We start from the raw sequence: 16484 nt of genomic DNA on the forward strand, positions 1-16484 counted from the left end.
ATCCCTCTCTTCACGGCTTGCAGTGCATGAGGCTGTGGTCCCCAGTCACCCATCTGTCCCTGCAGCTGGGCTGTGAGCCAGTGGAGGCCATGAATCACACCTCACTCTTCCCTGTGTCACCAACACCCAGCACAGTGCCTGGCACAAAGTGGGTTGCTGGGAAACGTTTGTTTAATAAGTGGATTCTCATAATTATCTTGAAAAATATTACAGTTAATAAGTATACCAATCAGAAATTTAATTATTCGATTAACATATGTTATTCATTGCTGTGAATAACATATCCTTCATTCATAAACTGCTGATAAACATTGCCGAAACTATGAATCTAGGACCCATGCTGCGTCCAATAACTTCAGAGGTCGGGAATGTGAGTGTCTGAATACTTTACCTCTATCTTGATCTCAGCACTGTGCTGCCAACATTTTCGGGGAGCAAGCCACTGTGTAGGTGGCTGGAGTGGCAAGCCTTGCCCTGAACCCCACAGTGGTCGGCTCTGGGGTTGATGCAGGTCCTCTTGATCTGAACCATCTCTGTGCCCCTGGTCCGGACACAGTGTCCCCCACGGAGGGGTCCTTGGGAAGGCTTGTGCTATGCGTTATTCACCTGGATTGCTGGGGAGACCCGTGCTTAGCCAGCAGGCTAGTGGGAGAAAGTCTGTAGGCACGTGAGCATGGGTGACAACAGCGGAGGAAGTAGCCGGTCCTGTCATCCTTGTCCCTTCGCCCCAGCACCTTGGGAGAACATTGTTGGAGGTTCCCACGGGGCAGACAAGGCTCCTGCCCTACACTTCAAGAGGTTGTAAAGGTCCCTTTGAGAACTACTGGAGGCACCTGAGAACATTCATGCTGATAGGCATGGTTTCCTCTCCCCGTGCATTCTTTTGGCAGGAGTGACACATGATACATAGATGAAATAAAATAGAATGAACTAATGTGCCATTTTTTTAAAAAAAGTGCATCATTGATTTTAAGGTATGTTCATTTGAAAAACAAGCACCATGATCATAGGGAATTTTGAATGAGCATGTTATAAAGGAACAATGGTTCTCCACAACCAGGGAAGAGCGGCACAAAATTCCCACAAGTCTCTGCGTTATGGAAGTCTGCTCAACCTGTGGACAAAGTGAAGCATATACCGACTTACAAAGCGGGGCTTTTGAGGTGTTAGTAAAACCAGGGGTGAAATCTCCAGGCAAAGTCCTCGTGGTCCGGCTGGGTATGAACCTGAGCCCTGTGTCCTGTGTCCATGGGTTTGAAGAGGCCCTTGAGGACCCTTATTTCTTTGACTAGCCCGTCCTACCCTGCAAACTTCCTGGTCGTCACTGCTTTTCCCCACCCTGCTCTCCTCTCTCTGTTCTTTCCAGAGTATTCTGTGTCCTCCCTCTGGTCCTAAAGCCTTGGGGATCCTGGGAGCCCTCTTCCAGGGCAAGCCGACCAGCTGCATGTCAGCTTTCCTCTGCCTTCCACTGGGACCCTCACCAGAGGACACCTGTGGGGAGACCAGTGCTGCCGCACCCGATGTCTCCAAGAGGGTGACTGTGGAGAAGCCCCTCCCCCGAGGCTCCTGACATCCAGCTACCACCACCCTCTGCCCCTCCTAGGAAGGCACAAGAGAAAGGAGAGACAAGTGTCCATGACGATAGGTCCTCAGAGACAATAAGACCCATCAGGGAAAGACCCGTGGCTGGCTGCTTCACCCCAGGCTGAAGCTAATCAGCAGTATTTCCTGAATGAAAGAAGGAAGGAAGGAAGGAAGGAAGGAAGGAAGGAAGGAAGGAAAGAAAGAAAGAAAGAAAGAAAGAAAGAAAGAAAGAAAAGAAAAATGTGATGAGTGAGTGAAATGTCATCATCTGGTCCTTCCTCAGTGAAAATTTCTCTTCAGCGGAAGACAGCATGGCTTGAGTGTCCGCATGGACCATGTCCAGCCCTTGCCTCTAAGCTCCCGGAGCTCCTCCACTCCAAGGAGCTTCCCTTTCTGTCTTTCAGCTCCTGCTCCTGTGGCCACACTCTGCGCCTCGTCATCACCCGAAGCTGCCGCATCTTTGAAAGCTTAGATATCACTAGCCCCTCGGCACAGCCTGCTGTCCTCGCTGCCCCCGCCCCCCTCCCATCACATGGTGCATGGCACACACATGCTCACACGCACACACGCGTGCAAGCACGTGCACAGACACGCTCACAAGCATGCAATACACACATGTGCGCATGCACGCACACATGCACAAGCACACGGAACCTCACGCTCTCTTGTGCACGCACGTGTGTGCACACACATGCACGCACACACACATGCACATTGCACACACGCTCGCACAAGCACGCCTCTGCCCCCTCCCGTTCTGTCACCTCCTCCTGGTCTCGCTTCTTTCCCTTCCAGGACTGACTGTCTGAACTTCCATCTCATTTGCACCCTTTTCCCCTAGCACTCTTTATATATATACTGGATAACGGTCCTTTTTGGTATATGTGTTGTGAATATTTTCTTCCAACTTGTATTTTGCTTATTCATTTTCACTGTGTTTCTTGATCAGAAGTTTCTAATTGTGATGATGTCTAACTTGTAAATTTTTCTTTTATGATTACAGATTTTTTTGTGCGTGTGACCTAAAAGGCTCTACCTATCCCCCAAGTCACAAGATATTCTCCTGTGTTTCCGTTTTAAAATCTTAACGGTTTAACTTTGATGTTTAGATCTAGAATCTATTTTGAATTCATATTTTTTATATGGTGTGAAGTAGGACTCAAAGTCCATTTTTCCCCATCTGGAGATCCAGTTGCCCCAACACCGTTTGTTGAAAATAATTTCCTCTCCTCGGTATGTGTTGTGGTGAGCACTGTGTATTGTGTAAGACTGATGAATCACAGACATGTGCCCCTGAAATAAATAATACATTATATATATTTAAAAAAAAGAATTTCCTCGCCTCATTGGATTGCTTTGGTGCCATTATTGAAAATCAAATGATTACAGAAATTAAGGTTTATTAGTGGGCTTTTTATTCTCTTTATGATCTGTTTGCTGATTCTTACCCTAGAAGCTATCTTGATTACTGTAGTTTTACCGTATGTCTAGAAATCAGATAGTGTAAGTCCTCTAACTTTTTCTTTCCAAAAGTGTTTTGGGAAAAAACTCCGTATTTCTACACATTTTCAGCTTGTCAATTTCTATCAAAAAAAAAAAGCCCACTGGGATTTGGATTAGGATTTCCTTGAATCCATAGATTAATGTGATGAGAGTGGACATCTTAACAATAAATCTCATCGTGAATTATTGGTTTCTCTCTCGCACCCCTCCCCAACCTGCTCTTACACTATGTACTATCATGCCTGCCTCTGAAACTGGGAGGCACCCTGAATTTGGCCCTCTCCCTTAGCCAAAACAACAATCACGGAGGCCTGCTGATGTTTCTCCCTAAATATTTGCTGGGTCCATTCTTACCTCTCCCTACTACTACTGTGCAGAACACAGGCCTTCCTCCTCGCTCACTTAGAGAAGGGCAGTCACCGTTTACCTAACTGCACCCTGCAAAGCTAGCCTGCCCAGCAGCCGCAGAGAGAATCTTTTGCAGGTCTGACCATGCCACTCTGGCTCAAAGCTCATTAGCTCCATGATGAAGCCCCAACTGCCTTAACTTGAATTGTACCATGTTCCTGATCTGGCTCTGTCCCCCCTTTTCAGCTGCACTTCCTGATATCTCCATCCCCCAAATGAGTTAGGGGACCCTCCTGGATGTGCCCATTATGCCCTGTGCATAAGAAAGGGTATCTAATGTGGGGGCCCTTGTTAAAAAATTATTAAGAATTTCACAATGGTGACAGCAGAGTGTTAAGCCAAGTATAAGGCTTTTTCTGAGCATAGGGCCCTGGGTGACTGCACCAGTCCTTTGCACATCTCACACTTGTAACTATCTCTGTTTCTATAGAGCAGGAGGCCCTAGAGCTCTGGAAGGTTCAGGCAAGTCATCCGGAAAATGAGTGGCTTTTTCTAAAATCAATGGCTTTTGTCTTTTGATATAACATGATCATTTTAAATGCTCTTCAAAGGCAGAACATTGTATTGTAATATTGTAGTCTAGCTACTCAGTCCTCAAAACTAATTCAACAAATACCTATGCATAAGACCCACTGAGATCAGAACATAGTAAGCTCTGATGGAATGAATTTGCTTGTGGCCACACGTCAGCGGGCAACTCTGTCATGAGAGCTTGTGGTAAGCTTTCAGGCATAAGAGTCACCCGTTTGTATTCTGTGCAGTATAATTAGCCTGTGTCCATTCTCAGTAAGCATCTGTTCTTATTCAAAGAAGTCCATACGTTCAACACTCCAAAGATCCCCTTCCAAATAGGCTGGAAATGCATGCACATTCATATTTGCTATTCTCTTTACAAAACATAAGTGATTGAGGAGGAAATGTGTACCGAGGTAGGATCTCACTCTGGGGCTGGGTGTGGGGTGATCACCGTGGTCTGGTTTGGGGCACAGGTGCTAGTGAGGCTGTTTGCAGTCAAGTGTAAGAAGTCTTTGAGTCTGTTTTACTGCTCAGCTGCCCTGGTTTGATTTCTCCCTCTCCAGGACACCTTAGCAGTGTGGGCTCTGTCCTACGCGGGCACAAGGCCTGGCAGCAGGTCCAATAAATGTTTGGCTGATAAACGTGTGAGAAGGGGGAGGGAGAAAGGGGAAGGAAACGGGGAGATTTCAGAGCAGGATTCTATTATCTTGTGGAAATAAGATAACTTGCTCCCCACCCCCCACCACCTAAATCCGACAAGCAAACAAAACAACTTGACTTCATCTAAAGTCCAGCTTAACTTTGCGCTTAATGTAGGTAATAAATTATTCTGGTTCACTGAAGACCATTAAATGCCCATATTAATAATACTAATGAAAACAGTAATAAATTTATATCAATAACGTTTATGAAATGTTATTTTCTTAATAACATGCATAGAGCTTTAATCATTTTTTAATTTGGCTATTCATTTATGTATTCATTTAGCAGACATTGAGTGCCTATTATGTGTCATAACTAGGTAATAAATTTCCATGATCAAACATCCTATAGTTTATTTTACCATTGGACATTTGTGGATTTAAACATAATAAAAAAAACTGGGTGCCTGGGTGGCTCAGTTGGTTAAGCCTCTGACTCTTGTTTTCAGCACAGGACATGATCTCATGGGTTGTGGGATTGAGCCCCATGTCGGGCTCCAAGTTCAGCAGGGAGTCTGCTGGGGATTCTCTCTCTTCCTCTCCCTCTGGCCCTCTCCCTGATCTCTGTCTCTCTCAAAATAAATAAATATATCTTTAAAAAAGCATAATAAAAAAAGGGAATCTTTCTAATAGTGAAAAAGTTAACTGTGTATTCCTTTTTCTTTCCTATCCAAGCCACATGAAATGGCCAAAAGATGTAACATTAGGTCATATAAAAATAAAGAGGAGGACCAGTGTGCATATGCTTCCTGAAAATGTCACCATTATCCAGTATCCACTCTGAAATCTGTATGCCAGTTCGGCTCACAGAGAAAATAATAGTAATGACTAATTTTTGTATAATAATGTCACCTACAGAGCATTTTCTTATGTTTAATTTCACTTGAAACCTGCCTTCTAGAAGCTTACAACCTAAACAGACCTATTGACAAATGTCTGAACTGTGCCTGGTGTGCACTACGAGCTCTATAAATATTTGTTGAACAAATGTATGAGTGAGTATGGTTATAGTACGTGTGGTCAAGGGTAAAGAAGTACTCAGATAATACAAAAATACAAAAAATTTACAGTAAGTTCTAAAGGCATTTCAATTCCATTCAAACGTGGTGTTGACACATAGTGGCGGCTGAATACTTGCTGTGCTTAACCAAACTGAATTTGTCAAATCCTGGATCTGTCAAGGACTCTATTGCATGGAGGGAGAAGTGACTGTGTTCTCCCTCGGCAGGAAAGACAGCTTGTGCTGGATGGTGGCATTGATGGCCATGACGATGGCTATCCAGGTGTGGTTGGCAGGGATCTAAAATGATCCAATGACCCTCACCTCTCCGTGATTCCTTCCCCTGTGCATATGATAGGATATTACGTTATGTTACATGGCAAAAGAGATTTTTGCAGGTGTGATTAAGGTTATTAATCAGTTGATCTTGGAATAGGATCTGACTCACACACGCCCTTTAGAAGAAGAGTTTTCTTTGTTGGACACAGAGGAGGAGATCAGAGAGACCCACTCTGAGTGGCCTGAAAGAACGCAAGGATCCATATTGTGAGCTGCCTATGGGGGACCGGGAAGAAGGACCTGAGACTGGCCTCTGGGAGCTCAGAGTGGCCCCCAGCTGACAGCCGGCAAGGAAAACAAGGGATCACAGTCCTTCAACTGCAGAAGAATGAATTCCGCTGACAAGAGTGAGCTTGGAAGCTGATTTTTTTCCCCCTAGAGCCTCCAGACCAGAACTCAGCCTGGCCACCACCTTCATTTCTGCCTTAATCTAAGTCCAGTCATTCCATGCCAGATTTCTGACCTATAGAACCGTTGAGCCAATGTTTATGTGGTTTGAAGCCACTTGGTTTGTGGTAGTTTGTTATAGAGCAAGAGAAAACTAATGGAATTTTTAAGGGAAAAATTGCTCCACGGGTTATGGGCAAACCTAAGTGACAATGCAGAGAAGCAGGGAGATGGGCAGGTGAGGGACCCCCGGGCTCCTGGGGGGGGGTGGGCTCGGAGGAGGAGGGGGAGATCCCAGTCATCAGGCAGGGTCTGTATCCCATCTCTCTCATGCAACCTGGGGCAAATCTGTTTTTCTTTGAAAACTTTCAAACCTACGGAAAAGTTATGAAAAACAGTATTCTCAACATCTCACATACTCCTTCACATAAATGGAACAATTATTAGCATCTTTTGTAATATTGGAAAATTAAGACTGCCTCCTCCATAAGCTTGGGTGAAGATGAAGAGAGGAGGCTTGTGTAAAGCATTAAATTAGAATGCTTACCATCCACACAGTGAGATTGATGATTTTATTCTTATTAATTCTTGCAGCAAACACTTAGCGACATCTACGCAGGGCGAGATACTTACAATCCGCCAGATCTGAAGCTGTATCTTGCAGTTTAGGAATCTATGGAGATGTGGATAAGCAAAAAATTACAAATTCTTCAACCTTAAGTAATGATCATTCAAGTAAGGGAAAAAGAAATCTCACTCTCAGTATTGGCTTAACTTATTTTTAAAAACCACTTTATTCTGAAATAATTTTAGATGTACAGGAAAGTTGTAAATACATCACAGACAGTTCCATATGCCCTTCCTCCAGCTCCCTCTTCTCTGACCATCTTCCACAACCATGGTATATTTATCAAAACTAAGAAGTTAACACTGCAATGCTATTAACTAAACTACAGATTTTATTCAGATTTTCCTAATTCTTCCATTAATGTCCTCCTTCTGTTCCAGGATCCAACACAGGACACCGCACTGCAGCTGGGACTTACTTTTTTTTTTTTAATGTTTGACTTGAAGATGTATAAATATGAACCCAACTCTAAGTTTATTGTGGTTTCAGCTCTTGTGTCACCATACACCAAAGTAAACCTATATGTTATTTTCAAGCAAAATGGTATAAGTTCAAATTAATGTAATTCAAATTAATTTAATATGATTAATACTGTTTTGATGAAAACCATTTGCCACTTTGCTAAAGGAATATATAGCACCGCATGAATTCTTTTGCATTCCCTGCCCCCACCTGATCAAGTGGATTTGATTCTTCCCATCGCTGTTCTCTATTTGATGAGCGGTAAAACCTTCTTTCACACGCGGGCGATGACATCACTGGACTTTCACTTGACTTAAACTTGTCCCTACCGCATTACTTCATACCATCCTCCTCTCCGTCTAATAACTGAGCCAAGACAATGAAAGTAGTGACACGTGGCATCAGTGAACTGTAAATGAAATGCAAACTCGGCATTGACACTGAACTGCTTTCAGAAGACCGACAACCAGATAATCAGAGTTGCCTATACCAATTGTTAAAAAGACTATTATTGAGGGGCGCCTGGGTGGCACAGCGGTTAAGCGTCTGCCTTCAGCTCAGGGCGTGATCCCGGCGTTATGGGATCAAGCCCCACATCAGGCCCTTCCTCTATGAGCCTGCTTCTTCCTCTCCCACTCCCCCTGCTTGTGTTCCCTCTCTCGCTGGCTGTCTCTATCTCTGTCGAATAAATAAATAAAATCTTAAAAAAAAAAAGACTATTATTGAAATTAAAAAAAAAAACCTAAAGAGTTTTTTTTTTTGAGAATACAGTTGTAAACCCCAGTTTAAGAAAACTGTAGTGAGATTATATACAATGTTTGATGAGCACTTAGATATTTTAAGGCCTCCGGGAGATGAAGAAGGATGGATGGGAGTGAGCAAGGTTTGCAGAGAGAGGGAGATGAAAGGAGTCAGAAAAGCAGGTGTAGAGGCATGAAGACAGAAGAGAGGGTCTTGTATTTTTCAAGCTGTAAGTGATCCAGCTTGGAGAGTCTAGGGGCGAAGGTCGGGGCGGGAGAGGAGCAAGGCGGGGCAGCATCAGATACTGTGACTGCAAGGCCAGAGAGGCCAGCAAAAGTGGACAGATGTGTTCTTTCAGGTTTGGGGAGGACTCAAGAGTTTTCAGTTGGAGTGTGATGAGATCAGATTTTCCCCTTAGAGATGATTTTGTGCCCTGTAGGAAACAGAGACCAGAGAAAAGGATTACCATGGGTCAGGTGAGAGGATGCAGGTTTGAACCCCTGCAGCGGTGGGAACAGAGAAGAATGAATCTGACGTCTGAAAAGTAGAATCAGAAGGATTTGGAGATCAATCGTGGAGGGAGAGAATTGGAAGGGGAACCTTGGATAGTACTTGTAAGTTTCTGAAATGGCAACTCGTAACAGACCATTTAAGGTATTTGGAGCCTAAATTTGGCTCTTTTTTTCTTAAACAGTTTTAAATGTTTTGGTTCCCAGGACTAAATAATAGCAACTAATGCACAGTGCTCACCAGGTCAGGCGCTGTTCCAGTGCTCCGTCTCTACTCTGTTTTATTGAATCTAAAAGCCCAACGGGGCGCCTGGCTGGCTCAGTCGGTAGAGCATGTGACTCTTGATCTCAGGGTTGTGAGTTCGAGCTCCACGTTGGGAATGGAACCTATTTGAAAATAAATAAGTAAATAAACAAATGCCCATTAACTATAAGATGCACCATTACCTCAAGTACCACTCAAGGAAAAAACTGTCAACAAAACATGCATGACACACAAGACACACCCTCATTTCAGGGATGTTAGAAATAGGTGTCCTGGACTGAATGATTTATGGCATATGCTCATTTTATCTCTACAAGAGCCCTCTGATGTAGGTACTCATTTGAAAAATGAGGAAACAGAGGCAGGGAGAGATTAGGTTAACTCACTATATCTAGGCTTTCTCTGGGTAGCCAGTGGTAGAATCAGGATTTGGTCCCGGGCAATCTGGCTCTCGAGTCTGTTCTCCAAGCATAGGCAACTAATAAGCACGACGTTCAAAGTTCATTTTAACCTCAGAACTGTTTGTATTATACACGATACTAGAACACTGGAGAAACCACACTGTGCTTTGCAGTTCTTTTTTTTTTTAAGGTTTTTATTTATTTGACAGAGAGAGAGAGAGAGGGAGCGAGAGCGAGCACAAGCGGGGGTGGGGGGTGCAGGAGAAGGAGAAGCAGACTCCCCGCTGAGCAGGGAGCCTGATGTGGGGCTCGATCCCAGGATCCTGGGATCATGACCTGAGCTGAAGGCAGATGCTTAACCTGCTGAGCCACCAGGCGCCCTGCTTTGTGGTTTTGTCCTCAGTGGAAAGCAACCCTAGAGAGCAGTAGGTCAAACCCTCAGGCGGGAGGAGGGACCTGTCTTGGCACTGAGGAACCAAGAACACCTTGTTTTATTTCACAGAAAACACAGTGTTCCCTCGTGTGTGGTTCCTGACTTGAAGCTCTGACATTTCTTGTTGGAGACATAAGATGTAGAAATGGGCATGTTTGTTTGTTTTTTAAAGATTTTATTTATTTATTTGACAGAGATAGAGACAGCCAGCGAGAGAGGGAACACAAGCAGGGGGAGTGGGAGAGGAAGAAGCAGGCTCCCAGCAGAGGAGCCTGATGTGGGGCTCGATCCCATAACGCCGGGATCATGCCCTGAGCTGAAGGCAGACGCTTAACCGCTGTGCCACCCAGGCACCCCAGAAATGGGTGTGTTTGAAACAGTAATCACCTGGCATAGGGATATGCTGTTTTATAATATTACCAAAGGCTATGATATATGGATCAAAGAATTAGGACTTTGGGTCAGGATGAGCAGTGTTAAATTAATCGACTCATTTTTATGAAGTACTTACTGAAAGTGTGCTACATACTAGGCACTGGGTTGGCCCAGGGAACCCAGAGATCAATTAAGGCCCAGGGCTCAGCCCTCAACACGAGGGTTTGTAAACAAAAGAATAATCAAATAAAGATTTAAAAAAAAGGCCCAATGTTGCCACTGAGTCTAGATGGAGGTGGTGGTCTGACAAGTACATTACAACCCACAAAGATAATTGTCACAGATTTACTTCAAAATCATTCAAAATAACCTAAGGATGAGAGAGTGGTGAGGGTATGACGGAAGCATGAGGCACATATGTGAGCTGTTGAAGCTGGACGATACATAATGAGTTTAATACACTATTATACTTTCAACTATATTAACACTTTCCTATAGTAATAAAAATGAGGGAGGAAGAAGATAAAAGAGTGAAGGACATGTTCACAAGGAGACCGTTCCAAGTTTAATAAAGGAAGACGCTTTATGGGCTCTTGAAAAATGACATTTGAGTTAGCCTTGAGAGGTCGTGGGGACTTAAGGAAACCAGAACGCCTGAAGGAAACCTTCACGCCTAGGCTTCCAGGACAGCATTACATCCAAGTTCATTATTACTGTCCTTGTACAGTATGTTAAATTACCATGTCTGTTGCTAACAAAAATCTACCAGAAATATATAATTGCCATAAAGGTCCTTATACAGTAATGTGAAAGCAAGATATTCAAAAGGTGAATTTTGTGGAGCCGGTGGAATTTGGACATAAGGAGAAAGGGAGGGCATTCCAGAATCCAGATTAGCATGAGTAAAGATTCAAAACCAGAATGAGGGGTGCCTAGGTAGTGCAGTCGTTGAGCGTCTGCCTTCGGCTCAGGGCATGATCCCGGCGATCCGGGTTCGAGTCCCACATCGGGCTCCTCTGCTGGGAGCCTGCTTCTTCCTCTCCCACTCCCCTGCTGTGTTCCCTCTCTCACTGGCTGTCTCTCTGTCACATAAATAAATAAAATCTTAAAAAAAAAACCAGAATAATGAAACCAATGCTAAGGAATGAGAAGGCAAATTTAGGGGCGGGTGGGAAATAGGATTGAATAAAATGAAACGGCCTAGGGCCCTTAATTATCAAAATTAGTAGGATAGGGCTGATGGGGTTCCGCTCAGTTCATGTCAGGGTTCTGGGATGGAGCCCTGCCTCAGGCTCCCCACTCAGCCCGGAGTCAGCTTGTCCCTCTGCCACTCCCCCTGCTGGTGCTCTCTCTCTCACTCTCTCAAATAAATAAATAAAATCTTTTAAAATATTAGATCTACATATCTTCTAACACTAGCATTTAATAAGTGACAGATACTATTGTGTTTTACAGTCAGTGGGCTTTTACAATACATTTGTGGAAATAATAAAAGTAGTATTATTTGTATAAAAGTATTTAAGATTTCTTGGAAATCATCCCGCATATTTTTGGAAAATAAATGTTTTCTATTTTTATGACTTGCTTAAAAGGCCTATTTTACTATTGCTATGCAGCCCATGATCTTCCCACTGTGGCACACTGCCTCCCCAAGGAGGATGACAGTCCTGCATACTTCCTCAAAGAAACAGTCAAGCACAAGGTAGACTCTGGACCAGAACTTTGAGGACAGTTACTACAAAAAATTGTTAAGCCCAGAAGTCCTCACTTTGCCATAAACTAATGCAGCCTATGCTCAAAATGACCCACCTCAGTTACATGTAAGGGACGTTACCATTTCAAAGGGACGCGTTTGACTGCTGTTAACGTACTTTCCCCTTAACTTTTCATTTACGCCGAAAATTCTCCAATCCGCACCTTTAGGCAACAGTAAAGGCTGTTTTCTATGTAACTGGACAATCAAGAGTCTGCGAACTTTCTGAAAACGATGTAGTGAGGGGCGGCGTCTGTCGTTACTGTCACACACCCTTCTCAAAACACGTCAGTCTCAAAAGCACTTCCTCCTTGATCTCCACTCCCGTTACCACTTTCCTTAGTATGCATTTTTTTCTTTCCCTCCTTAGTGGATGAACGTCAAACAAATCCAGACGAAAATAACATTTTTAATACACTAGCTTTAAAGAGCATATATTTGTGATGTATCGTTGCTGAAACACCAGAGAGAAAAGAATACAAATCCACTCTGATTCCCTTGATCCAGCCCCCAAGGCTTCCGGTCACCCGGCCAGCACCGCCTGCCCCACTGGGGACCGCGACACCTCGGCCAGGACAGCAACCCTAGGGTCTTCCTAACATTTGGGATGTGGAGGGGAAAGAGAGCGGCTCCGGAACCTCCCCGTCACTGCGTCGCCTTGCCAAAGCCCCAACCTCTCCACTTTCTCTTCCGGAAACTGGCGCTCTTCCGGCGCGGGGAATGCGTCATCAGCCGGCGCCAGCGCCGCACGCCGCCCAGTCGCGCCCGGAACACGCTTAAGATTCTGATGCTCGCGTGCGGCGCGGGGAGAGGGGCCCGGGGAGGAACGCGGGTCGCCGCTGCTCTGCCCGGCCATGCAGGTGTCCAGCCTCAACGAGGTGAAGATTTACAGTCTCAGCTGCGGCAAGTCGCTGCCCGAGGTGAGGCACTTCGGGATCCCCCTCCTGACAAGGCAGCCGCCCCTCTCCTCGGCCCTGGCCTCTGTGTCAGCCTCGCTCTGGCCGGCCCCTGGCTCGGGAGGCCGAGAGGCGAGTGACGGTGCCCAGGGGGAGCTGGTCGGTGCTGGTAGACGAGGACACTGCTGTCCTCGCGCCGGAAGCGGGGCCGAGGGTGATCAGGATCGATGAGCTTCTCTGGAACTTTTGTCAAGTTCTTTAGAACAGAGGACGCGTCCCTTTGGGCTTCTAGGGGTGGTCACAGCTTCTGCCACACAGAGGAGGAAAGCGTGGACAGATTGGTTACAGACATTTCTCCCCCATTCATCAGCTGTTTGTTGGATGCCTATTGTATGCCAAGTTTTAGAGATACATCAGTGAGTGAGAAAATGCATCTGCAGAATTTAGGGTGTAGAGGGCAGTATTTCTGAACCTTGCTGACCTTAACTTAGGACCTCAGCGTTGGAAGGGGCTGGGAAAATAGTGATTCCTTTACAGTCTTCTCATATTTAAAATAGGCAACAGATCCAGTGATGGGAAGGGTGACTTATCCAAGCTCACCCTTGATTGGGTTTTTTATTTCTTATAGTCTTTGTCAAGCCTCTGTCCAAGTACTTCCAGTGAGAGGAAACTTCAATCAGGAGCTCATTTCCATTTTTAGATTACTGGTTAGATATTGGTTTTAAAACTTTCGTTTTATAGCATCCTGGTGTTGGTTTGACTCTTGCCCTTAGAAATCAGAATAAATGTGGCTCTTCACTGTGTCTGCCCCTGAAAGATTTGGATCAGTGATTAGATTCATCCTTTTCAGAATTCAGGCTAGATAATTCCTTATCTTCCAGTTATTCTTCACACAGCATGATCTTTCTCATTTTGTTCATTCTACACATTTGTTAAGAAGTAACTGCATTCTGGGAGCCCTGCTCTGAGATTGGGATGTATGTGAACGTGTTAGATAAGTTTCCCTGTTGGGAAAAAGGCTGAGTGAACAAACGAGAAGACAACTTCAGATAATGATAAGTGCTTTGAATGATGTGTAACTAGAAGGGAGTGTTGGGACTAAAGTGGTCAGAGAAAGTGGTTTGGATAAAGCCTTCGGGGAAGGCCTCTCTAAAAGAGGTGGTAGGACCAGAAGCTTGGATTTGGTCAGTGAAGATGGGGGAAGAGTTTTCAGTGCTGAGAGAAGAGAAAGTGTAAGTGTTTCCAGGTAGGAGTGCCCTTGGCATGTTGGAGAAACAGAAGAGGCACAGGTGTGACTGTGGTATGGTGACAGGAGAGACTGGGGGCAGGTAAGGCTGGAAAGGTGGGCCCTGAAGGCTCAGGTAGGAGGTTAGGGTATTATCGTTAGTGCTTCTGGAAGCCATTGTTGGGCTTCAATCTGTGCTGCTGCGTGCAAATGACTGTAGCTGGGGAGAGGATGAGTGGGGATGAGGTAGATAGGCCGCCTGAGAGACTTGGGCTTTGAATTACCCTGCCTACTACACTGAGCTTTATTAATTTCAGAATAAAGTCTGCTGTCAATGAATGGGACTTAAGAGTGACATTTCTTCATTATTAAGTATCAGCTATTTGGTTAGTTAACGATCTAGTTTTGTTCTTTGTAAAAAAAAATGCTTTAGAAACTTTCCCTTTTTAATGTTTTACTTATTAATATTTCACTTGAATAAATAAAGTTATTCCATATATTAATTGTAACCCATAATATTTGAGGCTTTTTGCCTTCCAGATGAATTCGTTTTCTTTTGCGTAAAACATAGCAGTTCTAAAACTTACTGTCTAATGTATAAATATATACCAGAAAAAAATCCAGAGGACATGTTAACAGGGTTGGGATTATAGACTGTTTTCACTTCCTATGTTAATATATTCCTGTAAGGTTTTGATTTTTTAATATGAGCATGTTTGTAAGCAGAAAAACAAAGTAAATATGATTTGAAATAAAGTCTCTTCATTTTCTTTAAGTGGCTTTCTGACAGGAAGAAGAGAGCACTACAGAAGAAAGATGTTGGTGAGTATTATTTTTTCCCACTTTGCCTAATTCGTGATCCATATTACAGTGCTTTCACTCGTTTGTTATTATATTTAAGTGGAGGTTTGCAAAAATACAGTGCAATTAATACAGTGGAAAATATACTTTTTGCCTTTTTCCTTCCTAAGAAACCTTTTGTTGTGGTTGGTATGTTCCTGGTGAATATGGGGTTTAATTCTACCTACTTAGAAGCTAATAAGTTAGCCTAGTACTAGTTCATGGGTAATAGTGAAAGACGCAACTCCTGGGTCGGAGATGAGGACTCCCTTACTCAGTGGTATGAGTGTCAGCATATTGCTGTCAGTTCCCCTTGCCCTGAGTGCCCCAGGGGCGCTCAGCAGAGCCCCCGAGGCCGCTGGTGCACAGGGGGGCTTGTGTTGGCAGCTGACGAACACTGAGCTTGGGAAGTCCGCTGCTTTTATAGCAGGCCGCAAGCAAGCCTGCTCTTTGTCCAGAGGAGACATGTTACCTTACCTGTCAAGGTTCTCAGCTGCACCAGTAACCTTGAGAAATGGCTTAGGTATGGCCAGGGTGTTGCTGTATAGGAATGCAAGAGACCCGAGGAGGAGGTCTGTCTTAACAGTGCCGTAATTGCTTTGTTCTCCGTTGTATCAAAATCTTCTTACTAAAAGGTCATTGCAGAAGATTTTAATTTTTTAATTTACGGTGGCTGGGAAAAATGTAAGAACAGTCCTTTTTTTTTTTTTTTTTTTTTTAAGGGGTACAGGCAGTTGGTGACTCCCAGGCATCCTGCAAAGGAGGCCAGTCACCTTAGGGGCAACCTTTACCCACTTAAAAATTCATCTCACGTTAACAGTGGGGTTTCGGGTGTCACACCGAATTGTTACTTTCCTTACAACTTTAAGGCATCGATCAGTTTTTTTAAACAAATTTTCACTCAGTTTTCTCCATCACAGCTCGTCTTATGTGAAAGATGATTTTTCTTTCCATATGTGTTGTTTAAATTCATCTCTTAAAAATCAAAGACTAAGATGTTGAAGGGGTTTCTTCTGGGTGTGAGAGAAATACCCCAAGAGAAGCATCTTGGAAGAGAAGGCTTTGTCTAGATAATACTGAAGTTAGATGAGAAAACTTTGAATCAAAGGAAAACAAGAACTGCTGCCTTAGTAATGCTCACTGATGAGGATTTCTTCTGATGCCTCCCATCCACTTCAGCGTCCTAGTGCGTAGGAAAACATCTGGATTAATTAGAGGAAAAAGCTGTTCATCAACTCTTTCTCTCAGCCCATCTCAAAACTTTTATCGCGTGTCTTCCATATCAAGTAGGCCATTCCTACTGTGTTTGAATCTTATATTTGGGTTTAATTTAATAAAGGCAGTAATGTGCCATAGAGCCATGAACCGTCCTTGAGGTAGGCCCATTGTTATGGTAGCAGCCAGCAAGAATCCACAGTCTTATGGAAGCCAACTAGGTTTTGTGAGAGCCAGTTTTGATCCAGAGAGATTGCTCTAAATCTTACTCTAGCTTGGGTCCTGTTGGCTCAGAGGCAAAAG

The 16484-nt window shown here is 44.2% G+C and overlaps 1 protein-coding gene and 1 non-coding gene across 2 annotated transcripts in view; one reads left to right on the forward strand and one right to left on the reverse strand.

The window, feature by feature from the left end:
• Positions 1-12750: 12750 nt before the first annotated feature.
• The window catches only part of NOL10 (nucleolar protein 10), an 85390-nt gene continuing 81656 nt past the window's right edge, over positions 12751-16484 (forward strand). Inside the window, exons 1-2 of the mRNA XM_002921514.4 lie at positions 12751-12925; positions 14903-14948. Coding sequence (XP_002921560.1) covers positions 12860-12925; positions 14903-14948 — 112 coding nt within the window. The 5' untranslated portion in view covers positions 12751-12859. The remainder of the gene's footprint in view (positions 12926-14902; positions 14949-16484) is intronic.
• Positions 15694-15839, reverse strand: LOC117802148. The gene has a single exon (XR_004625195.1). It is a non-coding gene; the product is annotated as a U12 minor spliceosomal RNA (small nuclear RNA).

This window comes from Ailuropoda melanoleuca, chromosome 4, assembly GCF_002007445.2.
Source record: "Ailuropoda melanoleuca isolate Jingjing chromosome 4, ASM200744v2, whole genome shotgun sequence".
Taxonomy (NCBI): Eukaryota; Metazoa; Chordata; class Mammalia; order Carnivora; family Ursidae; genus Ailuropoda; species Ailuropoda melanoleuca.